The sequence below is a fragment of the Microcebus murinus genome, chromosome 9 (assembly GCF_040939455.1).
Source record: "Microcebus murinus isolate Inina chromosome 9, M.murinus_Inina_mat1.0, whole genome shotgun sequence".
NCBI lineage: Eukaryota > Metazoa > Chordata > Mammalia > Primates > Cheirogaleidae > Microcebus > Microcebus murinus.
The window spans coordinates 86,745,168-86,766,791 of record NC_134112.1 but is presented as its reverse complement, the minus strand read 5'-3'; the positions used below and the strand labels follow the sequence as shown (position 1 = coordinate 86,766,791).

The following is a 21,624-nucleotide window of genomic DNA, read 5'->3' as shown; positions in this document are numbered from 1 at the left end:
TCTTCTAGCTTCTGGTGATCGCCAGCAACCATCGGCTTTCCTTGGTGTAGACGCATCACTCGGCCTCCTTCGTCATGTGGCCATCTCCTCCCTGTGTGTCTCCCTGTGAGTCTTCTCTTCTTGTAAGGATTAGGGCCCCCCCAATGACCTTCTCTTAACTCGATTACATCTGTAAAGACCGTATTTCCAAACAAGGTCCTATTCAGAGGCATTGGGGGTTATGACTTTAATGACATATGCTTTTGGGAAACACACTGTCATTCCTAACAAATGGTATCAGCATGCCACTGTGGCTAGTTCCTTTCACTCCTTTATAAATATTCCTTTCATTAGATTCTTTTCAATTCCTCTTTAGAAGGTGTCATTTATTTCCTACCAGGACTTCGACTGAGACCTCTGTTCCTAGCTACCTAATAATTGCCAGGGATACAATGGTGAGCAGAAAATAGCGTGATCCCTGCCTTCATGGGGTTTGTGGTCTATAGTCCAACAGGCTTGATCAAAATATCACTGAGAAAAATCTACAAAAGGGAGGTCACAGTGCCATGAACGTGCTTAGCTGGGGGGACCACCCTTGTCTCTCCCTGGGAGACGGATGCTCAAGAGCCAAAATGTGAAGGATTTACAAAATGTGAAAGATTGGCTGGTGCGGTGGCTCATGCCTGTAATCTTAGCACTCTGGGAGGCCGAGGCGGGTGGATTGTTTGAGCTCAGGAGTTCAAGACCAGCCTGAGCAAGAGTGAGAACCCGTCTCTACTAAAAATAGAAAGAAATTATCTGGACAACTAAAAATATATAGAGAAAAAACTAACCGGGCATAGTGGTGCATGCCTGTAGTCCCAGCTACTCAAGAGGCTGAGGCAGGAGGATCGCTTGAGCCCAGGAGTTTGAGGTTGCTGTGAGCTAGGCTGATGCCATGGCACTCTAGCCAAGGCAACAGAGTAAGACTCTGTCTCAAAAAAAAAAGGTGAAAGATTGCAGTTGTGTGTCTGTTGTCATACCAGATTGTCTCACTCACAGCCTTAAAACAGAAGCCAGCCTAAAGGTGCTGGCTGAGCAGACACCCAGAGAGGCTCACACGACCCAGAACCTGGGTACCGAGCCGGAGGGGAGGGCTCCAAGCTGGACACGAACCTCCTAACTGTTGAAAACCTGTGACTCTTTTCTTCTCTCCTCGCAAGGGAAACACAACAGTGCCATAGGATTGTCTGTTTCCAAACTAGAAGCAAGATTAACTTGGAGTTCTGTCTCCATCACGCCCCCATTCATTCATTTGTCCGTGAAGGAAGCCAACCAGAGAAGGGACCTTACGGCCCCTCTTAGCTAAGGGAGGAAACCCAGCAGAGATCTGTCACTGGGTGTCCATCTCCCTCCAAGGGGGATCTATGTTTCGTTCCTGTCCCAATTCACGAGTGACTCCTCTCCGGAAAGAATTTATACCGCCTCCCATCCGCACAGCGGCAAATCACAGCAGAGAACCTGTCGCAGAAGAGAGCACTCTCGCTAGACAGGCGCCATCCCCAGGGTGGTGGGCAAGACGGCAGCACATCTCTGAGGGCAAGCAGGGAGCAAACCTCCCGGGGAACCAAGTCAGAGCAACACTTCACTAAGCTCCGTCTCCCCGGATCCCTCTCCTGGGAGACATCCCTGTGTGTTGCCTACGTCGCCTCCTCGCTCTTTCTCAAATCCCTGCCCTGGTTCACGTCCGAATCGGTTCCCTCTAACTTTGCACCTTCTTGGCTCCCACCTGTCAAGTCCACCTGCAGAGCCAACCATAAAGCTGCTGGGGACCCTCCAGGACTCCCTGTCACTAGCAGGGGACAGCCCAAGATGTGGCTGGCGATGCTATCGCCAGGACGCTGTCCTACCCGCCTGCCTGCAGCTGCCACTCCTGCCTCCTGCGTGATCCCCCAACAAGGCTGAACCCGTGTGGTTCCGAGTCTCCACCGAGCCGTTTCTCCTCAAGGTGCTGTTTTCCAGGCTGTCCCCTCTGTCACCAGGACTCCTCTCGCAGTCTTGTTAAGTCCAACGCATCCTCCAAAACTTAATTCGGAGATCAGCTCCTCCAAGAAGCCTTCCCTGATACCCCTCTCTCTCACAATTTCTACCAAGAATCCTTAATCATTACAGGTAACACCAGGTATTCTAAATACCTGCAGAGGGGTCCGTTTCCCCATTACTGGGAAGATCTCAGGCAGCAGGGACCGTGTCTTACTTGGCGTGGTACACCTGCTACCTGGCACAGGGGAGATGTTCAAAAACTAGATGAATGAATGCATGAGCGAACAAGTGAAGGATAAACAAAGCGGTGCTGACGCTCCCTGTGCGTCCCATGTACAGAGGCCACTTTCTTGGTTTTCTCATTCTCATCCCAGCCCCTGCCAGGCAGTATGCGGAAGTGTTTACCATGTGGTCATTGTGTAACCCTAGTTATTTTATTTTATTTTATTTTATTTTATTTTATTTTATTTTATTTTATTTTCAGACAGAGTCTCACTCTGTTGCCCGGGCTAGAGTGCCGTGGTGTCAGCCTAGCTCACAGCAACCTCAAACTCCTGGCTCAAGCAATCCTTCTGCCTCAGCCTCCCGAGTAGCTGGGACTACAGGCACGTGCCACCATGCCCGGCTAATTTTTTCTATATATTTTTAGTCGGCCAGCTAATTTCTTTCTATTTTTAGTAGAAACGGGGTCTCGCTCTTACTCAGGCTGGTTTCAAACTCCTGACCTTGAGCAATCCACCTGCCTCGGCCTCCCAGAGTGCTAGGATTACAGGCGTGGGCCACCGCGCCCGGCCAACCCTAGTTATGTATTCTTTCTGAGCTTTAGGTTGCCACATGTAAAATGGACTCTTTTATTATCTATTGAACAGAATTACTGGGAAAATTGAATGAGATAAAACAAGGCTTGTAGTCTGAACTCAGTAAATGGCAGATGTAACTAAGCTGGAAAATTGATTGAGAGATACAGGGAGGTGATGTGGGAGTTCGAAGTGAAGATGTAGTTGACAACTACCGTCTTAAGTAGAACATCCCCCTAAAGTATTCTTTATAATCAATAATAGCTCTGGGAACGCCACTGTTGTGTTTTGCTGTGCTCTGTTACAAAAGGCAGTGTTATCTGTTTCCTTGCCAGTCTCAATCGGTGCACACAGAATTGCAGCAGGAACAAGAAAAATGTGGAAAGAGAAGAAAAATCAGGACTGTATCCCAGGCCAGGGTTTCCCAAGACTTCAATCAGGCTCCTTGAGCAACTGCAGACACGTGGCTCCCGGTGCCAAGGTGCCGTGGTGAGAGAAGGCCTGGCTCATCATCTCATGAGATGCAGCTAGTTGCACACACGTGCACTCCCAGCCCGAATCCAAAAGCTAATCCTCACCCTAGCTTAGTAATTAGTAGGTGACAGTTCAGAGATTTGAGCCTGCAGATGCAAAAAACTCCAGGACTGGAGGCCAAGGTCGTGATTTCTGGTCTGGACTCCTATGGCCTGTCATGTCCATCTTCCTTCCCCATCCCCTTCCTCTCTCAGAGAACAGGGAGGCCCTGCGTCCATCAGCAGCTGTTCCGTGGGCAGCCTCAGGTGCTCACCATCCTGCGCTATGTCCTTCGGGCGATGCTCGCAGATGTACAACGTACAAAAGGAAAACACCACACCACAAGCAGACAGAGTCAGAACAAGCAGAAGTAACCTCATGGCAAAGATGCCAGAGCCAGCTGGGACGGGCTTCCTGAGAGCTGACTGTTAACATTTCAGAAATTTTGCAAGTTGCTTGTTAAATGATCCATAACTTGAAAATCATTTAGGGGGGAGTATTTACACCAGGGAAATTGGCGACCGCAACAAATCGGGGCTCCTTCCTGCCCCTCCAGAACCGATTTACCGGCACTCCACGAAGGGCTTCCCAACGTGTAAGGCTTTGAGGTCGGCTGGGGGGGTAGCTTTACATGCAGGCTGTGGAATCACACAGTCCTAGGCTTAAATCCCAGCTCCACTAGCTGAGTGACCTTGAGCATGTAACCCCTCTGAGCCCATGTCTTCATGTGTGTATAGCTCACGTGTACTGAATGCTTACTATGTGCCAGATAGCATTTTCGGCATCTATACAAATCAATTTGTTCACTCCTCACAACCCTGTGAAGAAGAAACTGTTATTATCCCCATTCTATAGATGAGGAAAATCAAAGCCAAGAGAGATCAAGGAACTCCACAAAGCCAGTAAGAGGCAGAGCTGGGATTCAGAGCCAGGCATCTGGCCCCAGAGCCCGCCCTTCCACCTTCTAGCCCTGCATTGCCCGTGCAGCAGCCACTGGCCTCATGTGGTTTTTTTTTTTTTTTTTTTTTCTTATTAACAATCTTTCTTTTTTTTCTTTTTTCCCTTTTTTTTTTTACCTGCTCATTACAAGGTGTACGCATGTGGCTTTTGAGTACTTGAAATGTGGCTGGTCTGAATTGCAATATGCCATAAGTGTGACGACATACACATTTGAGATTTAATGTAAAACAAAGAATATAAAATACCCTGTTAATATTTATGACATGGCTTATATGTAGAAATCAGAATGCTTTGGATACATTGAGTTAAATAAAAGATATTATTACAATTAATTGCGCCTGTTTCTTTTTCTTCATTTCTTAACATGGGTACTAGAAAATTATAAATTACTTTTGCGACTCGCTTTGTATTTCTGTTGGAGAGTGCCATTCTGTACGTTCCCCGTAGCTTGGTGGGCATGTTAAATCAGTTCACGCAAGGAGAGCACCCAGCACGGTGTCTGAAACAAATGAAGCACCCAACAGCTATTACTAATATTAGCGAGATCAGTGGTTTTCAAATTGTAGAGTCCGGTATTTTTTTTTCCAAACAACTTCTTACAACAGATAAAAGAGGACCCCTGCCTGAGTGGCGGAGACCCTCGAGGAGCCCTCTCCAGCAGCCCGTTCCCCCCCCCCCCGGGATCCCCTCCACATGTTGGAAACCCACAGGATGACATAATCTTTCAATGTCCCCAAGCTCTAGCATTCCCCGTCTTTAATTTTAGAGAAGGTGAGGAAGTGGTATCGGACAAAATCAAGGTGTCTATGGCAGTATATTAAATTGATCATGGAGAAACACTACCATTTGCTTGGGAGATTCAAAGCAGGTTGGCACGGTCCAGAAACGGGGACATCACCAATGCGAGTGGGGCCACCTCTGGGCTCCAGGATCATTACCTACACAGACAACACCGAGGCACCATGTCATTTCCCCACTTCTGCTACCTCTCAACCTGCCCACACCTCACCCACCCAGAACCTGGGCAGATGCCAGGCGCCAGCCCTAGGCACCAACGGTCTGGGTCTAGCTGCAGGGAAGGGCGACAGTGACACTCAGCCCGGGCACTGCAGTGACTTCGCTGTCCTGAAGGCAACTCTGGGCTCGGCCAGCCCCGGTGTCTGCCAGGCGGGCTCCCGCCTCTCCCGCCAGCCCTCGCCCTGGCTCTGCTGTAGTATGTGTGGACGGGGAGGGCGGCCAACTCTCCGAGAGGCTCTCTAGCAAGTTCCTCGGGTCTGTTTGTTAAAGAAAAATTCCAGTGGGTGCATCCAACACATGGAACTCAAGTACAGAAATTATATTTATCCACCCCACTGCCAAGGAGATCACATGCCCCGTGAGTCACTCCAGATGTGCTCAAAAACAGAGTCTCTCTGTGGAAACCCGGTCCCCCAATCCCGGAGAGAGTTGGATCAAGAGAGGTGCCGACTCCTGTCCCACCCAGGACGCAGCCTCCGGCCTCCACCCTTCTGGGGCAGGGGGGGCATCTCTGCTCTGCTGCAAAGGAAAGACCCAGAAGCACGCTGCTGTCTCCCTGGGAGGACCGTCGCAGGCATACCTGTGACTGCTGTTGTCCCATTGGGTTTGAGGGTCAATCTTTCATCCTTCCTGAAGACAAGATGCGTTGGAAGACGTTGCTGCTTCTGCTGTTGTATTACAACGCCCAGGCAACCGTGTCCCACGGTTGGAGCAGGGGTGAGTTGCTTTTTATTCATGTGTTTATTGGATGCTCATTATTCCTAGATACATTTAGGGGTTTGGAGGGTCATAAGCGGAGGGAAAGACATTAGAAGCCCCACCACCCTCCTTTTCTCTCCTTTCTGCCAATTGCTCTGTGCTTGTTGACACGTTCTTGCTAGAGGGTGATGGGGAAGCCACACGGGGGAAAAAAATCAGAGCTGCTAAAGGGAACTTGGTCGAGGTGGGGAACCCAGAGGGCATCCCTCTCTGGCATGCCAGAGAGAGCTGCTTCTGCTGCACAGAAGGTGGACAGACGCCCTCAGGCTCCCCCACCAGCTGCTGCAGCTGGGGCAGAACCTCTGGAGAGCAGGTGCAAGGTCTGCTGCTAAAATCACGGTGCCACAGGGGCTGGGATGCTCAAGGCCTGCTCCCTGGGAAACCAGGGCAGACGTTCTTGGCCTGGGCTGCCGGGATGAAGGTCTCCATGCTGCCTCCCGGGCAGGAGGGCACTGGGTCTCTGCAGACAGGTAGAGCTGGCCCGGTGGCAGGTTGGGACAGAGAGACCCTTCTGCACCCTGTGTGTCCCTGCTGCCCCCAACGGGAAGGAAGGGGCCCCAGCAAAGTCTCTTCTCTCACCACGACTTCCTTTCCCTGGGATGTGGCTCAGGGAAAGAAGCTGGGGGGCATCTTTTCTCTATGACCCTGATACTGGCTCTGCCTGGGTGGCCCTGGCAGCCCCTGAGCTCATTAGACTTTGTCACAGTTAGGAAACGAGGACCCAGGAGTGCTGCCCACCCCTCGCCAGTCTGCACTGAAATCTTTCCACTGTCTGAAGTCAACCGATTTCACTCGCCCAGAAAGGACTGGAAAAAGAACCGGGGCTCCTTCCAGTCGGGCCCGTAGGTGTTTCTAGAGATCCAAAGCGGGGTGGAGAGTAGCTTGGTGGCCTGGGACGAGCCTCCTGCTTCCCCAGGACAGTGTCAGGGAAGAAGGGACAACTAGGGTGGGAAGAACAGGGCAGCTCAGGGAAGAAAGATCTGGAATGGGGTGCAGGGGCAAAAGCCACTGTACTTATTTTGGGTTTTATTTCCTCATGCTTCATCCTGATATTAGGGACTTACCAGTCCTCCGAGCTGGGCCGTGAAGTGCTTATTGCCCAGAAGCAAATAATGTAGCCTTCTCCTTTGTTTCTGGGAACAACATTACATGCATGTGTACACACAAGCACACACACCCGCTTTCCTGCTCATGACATGCACAAACTTTGGGGGCAGCACTTGGAAGTAGAGAGCAAAGAGACCTTGGAGTTGGGAATCTAACACTTACCCCTTTGTCACACTGAGGAAACTACTTAATTTACCTATTCAAAAAGAATAATACTATCTCCTTTTCCTAAAGCACAGTCTGTTAGAATGCCAAAAGAGATCATTTGAATTATAATATATCTTATAAACACTATAGCCACGCCATGAGCTACTCTGCAAGGACTCAAAAATTTCATCTCTGCCTCTAATGGGCTGTGTGATCTCAGGCAAGTCTCTTAACCTCTCTGAGCTTAGTTCACTGACAGGTAGCATACTAACAATAATAAAACTTACCTGCCCAGTGTTGTTGTAAGGGTCATATTCAAAAATGTAGGTGAAAATGATGAAACACTTATGTAAATTTTAACTATTACCTGCCGGTTTTTTAAACAATGTAAATTTTTCATGAAAGAAGGTCGGAGGCTTTCAACGGGGGCTTCCATAGCAAATCCTGGGAGCAACTACTCTGGCCCATCCCCCTCCTCGCTGGGGAAGGTCTGTGTCCAGTAAGTTCTCAGCCCACTTATAGACTCAAAGCCAGCACACGTGATGTGGAAGCCATTCTATGAGGCTGTGGATGTGAAGTGCTGGATTAGGGGTTCGAGTCAGTATTCTGAGTCAAAAAATGATACAAAGTCCCTCCAACCGTCATCAAAAGTCTTCCACGTAGTTGGCTTTTTATTTTCATTTTTAACATTTTTTTCTAATTATGAAAGAAATAACACATTTCGTGCCATCGTTTTTTTTAAGACAGAATAGGAGTCACACCCAGATGAATAACAGTTTTTCCAAATGTATTTCATCTTCATCCTTGCCCCCACCCCCACCGCAGCCCTCATTTAGAAGAATCCCCTTTGGAAACAGTCTCAGGGTGACCTCTCCCTCCAAGATCCTCTTCTCCCACCGCCCACCCTCCACCCACCCACCCACCACCACCCCACCTCTGCCTTCCCACCCTCCTGCTCCGACACGCAGAAATGTAGACATAAACCCAAAGGCAACACACTCTGCTGTCAGGACATCCTTTCTCTACCATCCTCCCAGGCTCTCCGCAGGAAGCGCTCTCTAGGATTCCAGCCCAGGAGGTAGCTTTCCAGCCAGGGCCCGGGACCGCCCGTCCTAGCCCCACCAGCTCGATGAAGACCAAATGATTCACCTGTGGTTAGCGTGGCCAGCCGGGCAAGCTGGGTCACACCCACATCCACACGAGCAGGTGGCCCGAGTCTTGGCACGCCCCGGTGCCTGCCGGAGTACCACTTGACAGGAGAGGACTAGCCAGACTGAGAAAGAAATACGTATATATTCATTAATATGAATGTCTATGTTTTTGTTGAATACATATACATTATTTCTTTTAAAGGTAGTTTAATAGGAAGAGCAGCCCTTGGAATTTAGGTCATTTTCGGGTGTCCACCTAGGGTTGGGTGTGTCCTTAGTCGTGAACGTTCCATGAGGGATGGGCGTGTGGTTGGTGCTGAGTAAGCACAGGCCGGGCGCGGTGGCTCACGCCTGTAATCCTAGCACTCTGGGAGGCCAAGGTGGGCGGATTGCTAGAGGTCAGGAGTTCAAAACCAACCTGAGCAAGAGTGAGACCCCGTCTCTACTATAGATAGAAAGAAATTAATTGGCTAATTAATATATATAGAAAAAATTAGCCGGGCATGGTGGCGCATGCCTGTAGTCCCAGCTACTCGGGAGGCTGAGGCAGGAGGATTGCTTGAGCCCAGGAGATTGAGGTTGCTGTGAGCTAGGCTGATGCTACGGCACTCACTCTAGCCTGGACAACAGAGTGAGACTCTGTCTCAAAAAAAAAAAAAAAAATTAACACTGACAGCTGAGTCACTGCTGCGTGTACTACGCGGGGCCACCTCCTTTGCGTCAGTCACTCCACGAGGCAGGTGCTATTCTGACGCTTTACAGGAAAGGAAAGTAACTGGCGGGTGGGCAAGAAGGGAAGTGCCCAGACCCCCGGCTGGAAGACGAGAGTTGGATTCAACCCCCAAGGTCCGTCTGACGTCTGTGTCCCCGTCTTCATCCACCCTCTCTCCGCATCTATCTCTCCATCATCCCTCCCCTGCTCTCGGCAGCGCCGAGCTCCCCCTGTGTGGTGGGGCTTCCAGCCAAGAGTTGCTGGCTGTCAGCAGCCCTCTCGGAAGCTCCCCCAGGGGACCCCCACACACGGGCTGAGACCCTGGCTCGCCCAGAACAGCAGCCCTGAGTATCCAAAGGGCTGGCCCAGGAGCCAAAAAGTGACATCAGCAGGCTCTGGCAAAAGATCTTTCATAAATGAGAGCTCTTCCTCTCCACACCCACTGTCCTTTTCCATAGGGTTGCTTCAACCGATTCATTAAAAGCATGACTGTGGTTTGGCTTGAGACCGTCTGCAGTTTGAAACCCTTTCAGCAAGCTCTCCGGCACAAATGCGCACAGTGAACGTGGGAACCGCAGTCAGCCTCAATACCGTTCTGTTCCAGGGAACATACCGAGGGCCTGGGAGGAAAGAAGGAGTTTCAGGTGAGGCAGCAAAGCCAAGGCAGGCCAGGATGTTTCTCTAGGCAAGAAAGCTTCGAAGGGCCCCGGGGTGGAGGAGATAGAGGACAACTTTACTGAGATCAATTAAAAGTTTCTTCCAGGCCAGGACAGGGACTCCCCAGAGATAAAGGGGGGTGTGGCGGAGACAGAAGTCTACATCTACTTTCTGATAATTAGCCAGGACCTGAAACTACAGATAAACACTAGAATTGCCCTGTTAAAAAGATAAGGATTTTGCAAAGCACTTTGTTTGAAAAGGATACAGTTTAGTGACAAAGGTAGGTGACATTTTTCATTTGGGATCATTTATTCATTCAACAACAGTGGTTGTGCACTGGGCTATGCAGTGAACAAAACAGACAAAATCCCATACCCTTGTGGAGCTGATATTCTAGTGAGGGAGACAGATAATAAACACATTAATTTTAAAACTGTGTAATTTGTTGGATGACAATAAGGTAGGAACAGAGGTTAGAGAGTACAGAGAGTTATAATTTTAAATATGGCAGTCACAGAGGGCCTGATTGAGAAGGTGACTAAAGATCTGAGGAGTGAGCGAGCCGCGGAGTGAGCGAGCCATGGAGTGAGCCAGGCAGTTTCCTGGGGAAGATTATTCAGGCAGAAGGAATAGACGTGCAAAGGTCCTGTGGCAGAATAAGCATGGCTGGTGTGCTCACAAACAGTAAAGAGGCTTGTGGCAAGAGTGGCATGAGCCGGGGTAGGACAGTCGATGAATTCAGAGAGATAGTAAGAAGTCTACACCATGGAACATTCAATCCATGGTATAGAATGAGGTATTGACTGAATTTACAAAAAAAAAAAAAAAAAAAAAGTCAAGTCATGCAGCAGGAAATAGTAGCCATTTGCAGATTGTACTCTGAGAGAGATGGAAAGCCGTGAGTGTTCTGGGCAGAGCAGGGACATCACCAGACCGGTGTTTCTAGAGAATCCCTTCAGTTGCTGTGTTAAAAGAGTAGAGCGAGGGCAGAGGCCACGGCTGGAAGCAGAGACACCACTAGGCTGGGACCAGGAAGCCAGCAGGGATGTGGTAAGCAGCAGCCGGGTTCCAGATAAATGTTGAGGGTACAGCCACCGACATTTGCTAACCAGTTGCATATGGGGTGTGGAAGAAAGAGAAAGTCAAGGACGATGCCTGAGCAGCTGAGAGAGCTAGGGAAGACTGGAGATGGTGCAGGACACACGTGTGCGTGTGCGTGTATGTGTGCGTGTGGTTGAGATGGGGTAGAAGGAAACAGCTATTACAAATCCAAAAGGAGATTCCAGTAGGCAATTGGACGTATGGAAGTCTGGCCCGAAACTCTAAAGTTGGAAGTCAGCAAGGAAGTGAGTGTGGTTAGAAGAGGGGCGAGAGCCCGAGACTGTGGCCAGACGCCCGGGCCAGGAAGGGGGAGGTGACAAGGAAGAGCAGCCAGTGAGGAGGGATTTATTATTATTATTATTAAGATGGAAGAGGAAGCAACATGTTTTCATGCTGCCATGAAGGCTATAGTAGAGAAGGAAAAAGTAATGCTGTGGGAAAGAAAACGTTTAACAGCTGCCATGACATGCTTATAGGGGACTTCATGCACTCACGGGAAAGGCCACTCTAGATAGGAGCGTGGACACCATAACAGAAGAGAAGTCAGCGTGCCACTGGTTTAAGGAGAGAGCAGGAGGTGTGAAACAGTCACCTGAGAAGGCGGAGTGTCAGCAGAATGAGGACACGTGGACTGCTGGGCAGCACTCAAGGGCCAATGTGAGGCTAGTGACCATGAACTGACAGCGAGACCACCCCACACGGTGGGGTTTTCCTCCAGCCGCATTCAGGTGCGCAGGTGCAGGTATGGAGCAGGTAGAGTCCGGCTGTGCTTTTGCCAAGTGATTGCAAAGGAACAAGAAAGGAGCAAAGGAGCTGAGGATCTGTGCGTGGGAGTGATCCTGAGGGTTGTGTAATTTGACCTTGCATGCCACATCATTATAAATCAAAGCTAGACATTTTAAAGACTAGGATTCATTTAAGAATATGGCTTATATTAAATGCATTCATTTAATTAATAAGTAACTACATTGATCCTTCCTGTAGTTATTCCAAACTGAAGAATGCCCCATCTTTGGGCAGATGTACCTACAAGAAGATAGCATTGTTCACCCTATCAGGGAGATTGGGGTTTGGAGCCTGGGAGATCTGGATTTTAATCCCATTGGTACCTCGAACAAATTGGGTGGCCCAGGGCAATTTCCTTAACTTCCAGGTTTCTTCCTCTGTAAAATGGGAAGTTAATACTTAACTCACAAGTGCACATGGAAAGCACAAAGCACAGTGAGTGCTCATGAGCTATTATTCTCTCTGAGCTCCGCATTTTAACAGCTTTGGTCTAAGGACCAAAGGTGTCTCTCAACGGAACACAGACAGAACATGATACAACACGTGAATCACGAGCCCTGGATCCAGTTCCTGGACTAACTTAGTCCGTGTGGCATGACACAAGTGAGTCACTTGTTCTATGCTGGTTTCACTTGTTCTATGCTGGTTGATCCAATATATCATAAACACTCACTTGTCCAGGGAGTCGGGGAAGAAGGGATGGGTGCTTGATTTCTTCACCCAAGGCCAGCCTGTGCTGCAGACTGCCATTCTGGGGAGTCTCAGGGGTCCCCAGGACGGACACATTCACACGCACAGGTAGGACCTAGATAGTGGGCTGGGCATGGAGCATCACGTGCAAAAGAGAGAAAACAAATTGGCCGGATTTTACACCAAGCTAAAAGTACACAAAGTCAGTGACAAAAATATCAGAGGCTCAGTGTTCTGGTGGCCCCTGGGAGGGAGGGCATCCTCCTGCAGGTCTGCGGTCCCCCTGCCTGCTCTCAGGAAAGGCTCTGTTGTCAGGGCGGGCAGCAGGGCGCACGCAGGCCACCCTCCCAGCAGCCCCGGGACTCGTGCTGCGCAAAGCAGTTGGCTGATGGCTCACAGCGAGCTGAACTTAAACCAACCCCCATAAATCGGAGGGATGGGACGGAAGGGAAAGGAAGAAAACCCAGCAAAGCCTGAAGAGTCTCCAGGGCTGTTAGTTTGTTTTGTTTGTTTGTTTTTACTGCCTAGTTTATTTTTTTTAATCATGCCAAAATATATATTGAGACTGCACTTGGAGCCCTGCGTTAGGACGACACCGAGGTCAATCCACGGAAATGTAACCCCGTTCTCTTCCCCCGACTCCAGGGCGGGCTGTCCTGATGAAACCTCACAGGATGACACACAGCAAGAGGGGAAACGTGCGGAGTGGAGGCAGAGCATCGGGAGAGAGAGGGGACAGCGTGGGGCTCCCAGGAAAGGCTTCCTGGGGCTGTGACGCTAACGGCGTAGGAGCGAGTCTCGTTTCAGGCTTTGCACGTGCCCTTCTCGGAGTTGGCCAGCCCTCGTTTCAGCCGTTGGCGTTTCTGGCAGGGTCCAGCCTTTGTCATTATAGACAGGACCATCTTGGGGTGACGGTGCGTTTTGACGTTGAGGAGACAATGCTGTTTCTCGCCCACCACCTCCAGCATCACCAGGAGTTTCTCCTCTCTGGGTCTCACCTCCGACAGGGCGCCAGACCTGGGCAGCTGCTGGGCCACCGAGGTGTCCGCCCTAGAGCTGGTGGCACTCTAGTGCCTAAAGGGACATAAATCCCCCCTCCCCACCGCCCTGCTCAATGCACAAGCTCAAAGCAGCTGCACAAATGTGAGGGCCAGGTGGACCGACTGGGGGGGAAGGGGAAGAGAGGGAGGAGCCACCTTAGGTTCCTGTGCTCCCACACATACTTCCTAAAGCAATAACTGTTCCCCTCGTCTAGAGGCTGAAGTTATTTCTGACAATCTCCACCAAATGGTGTTATTATTCTCTATGAGAACAAGGGCTATTGCAAATGACAAAATTTCCATTATCAGGCTCAGCTTTGAATCAGGAAGTGTTTTCTTCTCAGCTCTTTGAGAACCAGGGGTCCACAGGGGCGAGCCTGTTGAAGGAGTGCTGCTGTTCACAGGGAAACAATCGTGTGAGGAAAGCCCGGGTCTAAGATCCTGAATAACTTCCAGGATGTGGCCACAGGAAGCCTGAGATTACAGGGAGCAGAATGGGCCCCACGCCCCTGCCATTCCTCCCCGGGCCCTCCTTCTGCTGGGGGAGGGGGAGAGGTGGGTTTTTGTTTTGTTTTTGTTTTTTTAAGGGAACAATATCTTTAATTTTGCAGTAAGAGAGAAATTTCAGTAGCAGAATTAAAGAAGTAAAGTCACTCTCAGATCTTATCCAGAGAAAGGGATTTCGTCCATCCTTTCATGGTGGGAAGGAAAGAGCACGTGGAAAAAACGGGTCACACTTTGATCTAGGACCAGGTGTGTTCCTGGTTTCATCTCCTACCAAGGAGAAAGCAAAGGCAAAGTAACCGCCTTGCGTGTGCTTCCACTCCATGCCTCCGAGAACATGATGCCCTTGGTCTCTTCAGATGCCCTTGGAAGGCTCCATCCAATAGGAATGAGCTTTGAATCGTTTTATGGTAGAAGGCCTCGGAACTGGATGACACAGCGGTTATCAACCCTGGCTGCCCAGTGTGATCGACCAGGGCTGCAAAACGTCCCAGAGGCCTACACTTCACCCCCAGAGATGTCCACAGATTGGCCTGAGGTGTGGCCTTGGGCACTTGGGTTTCTGAAAGCTCCCAGGAGGTTGTAATCTATAGTCAAAGCTGGGAACCATTGGTCTAACCTGAGAGTGGCCACACACCAGGGGCAGTGGGTTCTCCACAACCTCAGGTCACGCTCAGGAAGGACAGTGCTTCTCAGCCTTGGCTGTCATCAGCCTAGCTCACAGCAACCTCAAACTCCTGGACTCAAGCGATCCTCCTGCCTCAGCCTCCCGAGTAGCTGGGACTACAGGCACGCCCCACCATGCTCGGCTAATTTTTTCTATGTATGTTAGTTGGCCAATTAATTTCTTTCTATTTATAGTAGAGCCGTTCTCTCCTGGGCTCCACCTGCAACCACAGGCACCTGAAACCACAGTTCAACCACGGGTTGAACACAGCGAAGGCTTCCTCAAGCCCGAAAATCTATGACTCCCTGGGAAACTGGCTCTTTTCTGGCAAAGAAAATAAATTCTGCTAAGATGCTGGGCTGGGAAACATTGCCCTGAAGTTCATCAGCTCCTTCCCCAGGAATGGTGTGAGGAAGCCGAGCTGCTCTTTCTGCCAGGCAGGGCCTCCTCCCGTGCGGGGACTAGGTCAGCAGCTGCGCCTGGTGTACACCCCGGACCCTGCCAGGCTCTGCTGCAGATACAGAAACCTAAAACCGATTTATCCCAGCCCCTGAGGAACTTGTGGTATAGACCATGCACGGGTGCCTGGCAGGGCAATATGACAGCAATGCCACATCCAACCAGCTTTTCTGGCAAGTGGGAGATTCCTACCAACAAGCTTTTCAGGGAAGTCGCTTTCGTTTTTTATCACTTCTGATGGAAATCCTTCCAAAGTGCTTTACATCATCCCTGCCTTCTTTAACAGAGTACACCGAACATAATTTGACCTCTTCTCCCTGGCTCAAGGGCACCATTATCAGCCGACAGAGCTGTCACTTATGATAATGCAAAGTGTGCTTGCACAGCTTCCTCGAGCCACTCACCTCCTAGTCTCAGAGTTTTACAGTTATTTCCCCAGTTTTTTCAGAAGATCACAATCAGGCCGGGCGCGGTGGCTCACGCCTGTAATCCTAGCACTCTGGGAGGCCGAGGCGGGCGGATTGCTCGAGGTCAGGAGTTCAAAACCAGCCTGAGCAAGAGCAAGACCCCGTCTCTACTATAAATAGAAAGAAATTAATTGGCCAATTAATATATATAGAAAAAATTAGCCGGTCATGGTGGCGCGTGCCTGTAGTCCCAGCTACTCAGGAGGCTGAGGCAGGAGGATCGCTTGAGCCCAGGAGTTTGAGGTTGCTGTGAGCTAGGCTGACGTCACGGCACTCACTCTAGCCTGGGCAACAAAGCGAGACTCTGTCTCAAAAAAAAAGAAGATCACAATCAAATGTCTTGAAGAAGCTGCACCTTCCTCCGTCAGCGGCAGAGTGCTGTGGAGGGGGTCGGGGCTATCTGCCCCTAGCCTGGCACTGCAATTTATAGTGATCATTCCTATGCTCTCTCATGTTTTGGTTTTTCCCTCACTTGTCCTCAGCCGGTGCAAAATTCTTGCTATCCTGTGTGCCTCTAGTAACCCGTCCGTCTCCCCGCAGCTACCACTTCTGCATGCAACCACTGGGAAACGACATTGTCTATCGACTTACTTTATACTTAATGCGTTTCTAAATCTGCCAGCCCTGAGCTTGGCCGCATGGTTCCCTAGATCCAAGGGTCAGCATCTTGGGCAGTGCTCTTCCTTTATTTTGTCACCTGCGTTCAGGTTCTTGGCAGGTATGTTTCAGATGGCTGGGGTAGCCAGAAGTCTGATGCTCTGATTAAAAGGGTTGTGAATAAAATCAACCAGCACTTCGTCCTGACAAAATAAAGTGCTAAGATGTGCAGTACTATTAGGGAACTGTCGTTTCAGGGAATTGGGGGCTTTTTCTTTGCTCGCTCACTTGTTTTGTTTTATTTTGCTTTGCTTTAATATAAATTCCCAGGTGGGGGCGGGTATATACATACATAATGAGTGAGATGTGCACCATCTGGGGGATGGTCACGCTGGAAACTCAGACTTGTGGGGGGAGGGGGAGAAGGGCATTTATTGAAACCTTAAAATTTGTACCCCCATAATATGCCAAAATAAAAAAAGAAAAAAGAATTCCCATTAACAAAGAGAAAAAAAATAAGAAAAAAAGGAGGAAGGAAGGAAGGAACTCCATTCAAAAAGTCTTAAATTCCTCAAAAGTAAAATAAAGCCAATTGAAACTGTCTGGATATTATTGGGGCCTTTCACCTTCTAGACTAATTGGCAATGCATCAAGAGTATCACAAGTTTCTAACAGAATTCATTAATGCCAAAGTTCATTCATTCGCATGTGGTGCAAAAATGGTGATGTACTGGGGCAAAATAAATCTTCATTTAAAAAATAAAAAAAATAAATTAAATAAAATAAATTCCCAGGCATATACATTTTTTCAAAACTTTCTCACATGGTTCTGATAAGCAGCAGTTGTTTTTTTTTTTTTAATTTTATACTATTTATAGTAGAGCTGGGGTCTCACTCTTGCTCAGGCTGGTCTCGAACTCCTGAGCTCAAGCAATCCTCCCACCTCGGCCTCCCAGAATGCTAGGATTACAGGCGTGAGCCACCGCGCCCCGCCAAGCAGCAGCTTTGAAACCACTGATCTAACATGCCTGAGAGTTTTCTGGGACACACCAGGGAGTCTGTCGCCTCTCCCACCCTATGTCCGCCAGCACTTCAAGTCAGTCATTCTCAAGACCCGCTGGCTACCCTCAAGGCTCCCCTGGGGGACAGACCGGCCACACGCAGCGCCCGGGAGCTCACGCTTGTGTTTCTTGCAGCCGTGCTCTTCCCTGCTGCCCATCGGCCGAAGAGGTCCTCCTCCGTGCCCCTGAACCCGGTCCTGCAGACCTCCCTGGAGGAAGTGGAGCTGCTCTACGAGGTAGGCAGAGGGGAACGCGGTCCATTCAAGTCGCCCCGAAAGCACTGCGTCTTCTCTGTCTTTTTGGAGAAGGAGAAGTGACCCAAGCCCCCGAACATGAGGGGTCTCTTCTGTGGTAGGGAATGGCTTAGGCTAGTTGGAGGAGGTCAGAGAATCCTGCTCATTCCAAAGTGAGGTATTCCCTGTACCTCCTCTCCTCTCCCATGTGCTATAACAGGGAATGATGGCGTCAGGAGTTCGCTCCAGGCAAAATTAGAGATGAAATTTGGCCCACAGGCACCAGTCCCGGCCCCTGTAGGCACTGGAGTGTGGTAATATTCCCACGCAAAGGCTTTGAGGCAGGACTCGTCGGGCAATGCCGAGGCATTGTCTGGGTGCAGCCCTGTCGCCAAGACCCTGCAAGCTGCAACAGCCATGCCGTCTGGCTGCCCTGCTAACCCAGCTGGGCTTCTGGATGCCCAGGGCCACCCCACAGGCCCTCGCCCTCTGCCTCTCACCCTGCATCTCTGAGACCCTCCCCCAAACCACAAGGGGAAATTTCCTGAGGCTGCTGGGTTCAATTCAGTGATATGATCCCAGGCTCCAGATCTGAGCTTCAGTCCTGGCTCTGCCCCTCTCCCTCCGCCGTGCAACCTTGCCCAAGCCACCGCTTCTCTCTGGCCTGACTCTCCTCAACTGTTCAATGAGAATCAACTACAGTCTCCAAAATTCCCCTCCAGCTTTGACATCCCCCGACTCCGTGCACTAGGGCTGTCAGGTTAAGAAAGAAACAGCTGCTGCTGTAGCCACGCAGTTGAGCTGGGGGGAGATTTCAAATCCTGCCCAGGGAGAAGAACGGAAAATGCGTAGCCTTTGCCAAGTCTTGAACATGGGAGTCATATGACAGACTGGTGTTTTAGGAAAACCACAGACAGTACCACGGAGGGTGGGTTGGAGCGGGGGAAGAGGGAGGTGGAAAGAAGAGTTAGGATGTGGAGTCATTCCATCCCAGAGGTATTTATTATTTCCATCTGTGAGCCTGGCCCCGTGCAGGGATGCACATGACCGACCCAGCCCCTGCTCTCAGTGGGCAGGTGAGAGACGCGGACAATCTCTATGTCCCACTTAGTCCCTAGCACCATCCTCTGCACCCTTCAAACTCCCGGCTTCTGCTTTAAAACTATCTGAAATAGTCAGTTTATGCCTGAGAAGATCTTTAGTGGGTGAAAGGGAGAAAGGGAAGAAGGGATTGATCCAGGACACTAGAAATAATAATTGGTCGCTTAAATACTGGCTTTGTACCAGGCACTATATTAGATTTGTCCATGTTTGTATTATTTAACTCTCCTAACACCCCAGTGAAGTAGATGTTGTCACCAATCATTATTACAGAGAAGGAAAGTGAGGCTCAGAGAAGTTAAGTAAGTCGTCCAAGGTTACACAGTAAGAGGGAAGCCCGATGGAACCCAGGTTTCTTGGAGGTCCAGAGCTCTTTCCGCAGCTGCCTCCCTGAGTGAATGCATGAGATGATGCGTATAATTGTGTCCTCAGCAACGCCCAGGTTCATGTCTTTGCACATCCCATGTTTCTCACCAGTTCCTGCTGGCTGAACTCGAGATCGGCCCTGACCTGAGGATCTCCATCAAGGACGAGGAGCTCGCCTCTTTGCGGAAGGCCTCAGACTTCCGCACCGTCTGCAACGACGTCATCCCCAAGCGCATCCCAGACATCCGCAGGCTCAGCGCCAGCCTCTCCGGCCGCCCCGGCGTCCTCAAGAAGGAAGACTTTGAAAGGACAGTGCTGACCCTAGCCTACGCGGCCTACCGCACAGCCCTGTCCCAGGGCTATCAGAAGGACATCTGGGCCCAGTCCCTCGTTAGCCTCTTCCAGGCCCTGCGGCATGACTTGATGCGGTCCTCACGTCCCGCAGCGCCCCCCTGAGAGACTGGCCCACACCGGGACCTCGGAGCAGGGGCCAGCACGCACGGGGATCCAGAAAGTCTTCCTCCTCTACTCCATCTACAGAGACCAGCAGCAAAACATGCGCCACCGACACGGAGTGGCAGAGACACAATAAGAGTGGCCCCGACGCTCTTTTAGCCCTTGTGGCTTCCTGGCAGACACATCTGATTCATACTGTAAGGTGACCTGGGCTGGAGGAAAGTGGTGACCCAAGATGCCTCCAGAGGCAGAATGGTTCCCCTGGTGACATGCAAACGTCTAAGATAGGCGTCAGCACAGAGTGATTGCTACCTGCACCTCAAAGTGACAACAGAGCTAGAGGAGACATCACAGAGGTGTGGGCATGTCAGGAAGATGGGGACAGATTCCTCTGGTCCTAAGGGACCGGGGTACTGGGTTGAATGAATATTTTTCCAGAGGTTCTATAGTAAATATAAAGTAACTAGAACTATACCCAAATAAATATATTGTTAGCTATGGATATACTTCTTGACTTTTCCAAAACCCACCAAGAAGAATCGGTTAGAAAATCAGTAATTTTATGAAATATAACTCTTAACTCTTCTTTTATGAAAACTGGTCTAACACAGAAGAGAAACAGGAAGGGGACCCACTGAAATGCTACCAGTCCAGTCACGATCTCTTTGGAGAAATGCTAGGAGGCAGGAGGGAGGTATTCATCATTAGAGAAAAATGCAGTTTTGCATCCTGATAATTCTCAGTCCCAGAAAATCAACGACCCTCTGTCTCTCTTTCTCATTCCCTGATTATACTGTCTTTTACTCCCTCAAATGCACGTTCTGATCTATGCTTTTTTGTTCAATCTTTCTGTTTCTAACATCACATGTTCTCTCTGACATGGTCACTCTGCTTGTCTTTTTCTTTTCATGTCCATCTGCGTCTCTGCTGCTCTATGTTTGGGCCCAGGTCTGAATATCTTTGTGTCTGTTTCCTGATGCATCTCCAAGTCTCCTCTGGTTGCCTCCTGCTCTGTGTCTGCCTGCCATACTCTGCCTGTCACACTCTCACTGTCTTTCAGTCTCCTCTGGGTATCACTGTCGGAATAAAACAAAGGCCAACTGCAGAGTTGAGATCGCCCAGAGGCAGATCCACCTGTAGCCCACCTTCACTATTCGTGCTTTTCCTGGATGTGGAGTGGGGATGGCCTTTATCCCTAGACATAATGCAATACTCTGACAGAGTCTTGCACTCCACCCTGAGATTCCACCCCCCTGAGAATGGGTCCGAGAGCTTTCTTATACTCAGAATCATCAGGTAGAAAGACTGCCCACCATCTATACCACAATCAAATACTGCGTTCACCACCACCACCCAAAAAACCCCCTTTGCCTAATGAGTAGAAAAGACAAGCCAGACAGACTCTCCCGTTCGGTCTCATTAGTGCCACAATCTACACAGCCACAGTCACAACGGGGTCACATTTTGTCGTATTTACTCATACAATAATGTGGGAGTATGATGTTTTTAGTGGAAACTTGCGTATGACTTATGGAACCATGCTTGCCATCTTTATTCTGCTGAGAAATTTTAGGATCTAAAAACTCTGATAGTTACCTATGTAGTTGGCATCCTTGCGACTTACCTCCAGGGCCACTGAGGAGACATTGACAAACACCCAGGTGCTGAGATTTTCATTGCTCTGTCATCTCACCTTGAATCTAATGAATCAGTCAAAAGTGTTTCTGCAGGTGAACCGGTCTAAAATTAAATGCTTGATAAATGACTTTGCACAACACTCCCTACTTTCCTAATCCATTGTAGAGTACGGTCTTACATTTCTTTTTTCTATTATGGTAAAAAAAAAAAACAAAAAAAAAACATATAACCCCAACTTTACCCTCTGAACCATTTTTAGGCATACAGTACAGCAGTGTTAATTCTATGCACATTGTTGTTCACCAGACCTCTAGAATTTTCCCATCTTGTAAAACTGAAACTCTATACCCACTGAACAACTCCCCTTTGCTCCTTCCCCCAGCCCTTGGCAATATCACTCTACTTTCTGTTTTTCAAGAGTTTGACTGCTTTCGATACCTCATACAAGTGGAATCTGTCTTACATATGTTGAACATCATATTCTCGACAGTGTTTTCTTCATCTGAAAAATGGATAGAGTCCCAAGGAGAACTACTGGTCTTACTGTGTCATTCACCTTACCTAATTTTATTTAACAATATTCATCTATGGTGGAATTAAAATGTCATGACGGAATTACTAAACTCACTGGAGT

The 21,624-nt window shown here is 49.5% G+C and overlaps 1 protein-coding gene across 1 annotated transcript; it reads left to right on the top strand.

Moving 5' to 3' along the window:
- Nucleotides 1–5,575: 5,575 nt before the first annotated feature.
- Nucleotides 5,576–21,401, top strand: FAM180A (family with sequence similarity 180 member A). Its single transcript, XM_012744758.3, has 3 exons — nucleotides 5,576–6,005; nucleotides 17,332–17,432; nucleotides 19,008–21,401. Exons 1-3 carry the CDS (start codon nucleotides 5,930–5,932, stop codon nucleotides 19,350–19,352), a joined length of 522 nt encoding a protein of 173 aa, XP_012600212.1. The 5' UTR covers nucleotides 5,576–5,929; the 3' UTR covers nucleotides 19,353–21,401.
- The last annotated feature ends 223 nt before the right edge of the window (nucleotides 21,402–21,624 follow it).

Excerpts from the sequence above, each read along its gene's own strand:
- FAM180A (XM_012744758.3), top strand. The coding sequence starts at position 5,930 with ATGCGTTGGAAGACGTTGCTGCTTCTGCTGTTGTATTACAACGCCCAG. Across the intron at positions 6,006-17,331 it reads GTCCCACGGTTGGAGCAGGG|CCGTGCTCTTCCCTGCTGCC; the intron begins GTGAGTTGCTTT and ends TGTTTCTTGCAG. Across the intron at positions 17,433-19,007 it reads AAGTGGAGCTGCTCTACGAG|TTCCTGCTGGCTGAACTCGA; the intron begins GTAGGCAGAGGG and ends GTTTCTCACCAG.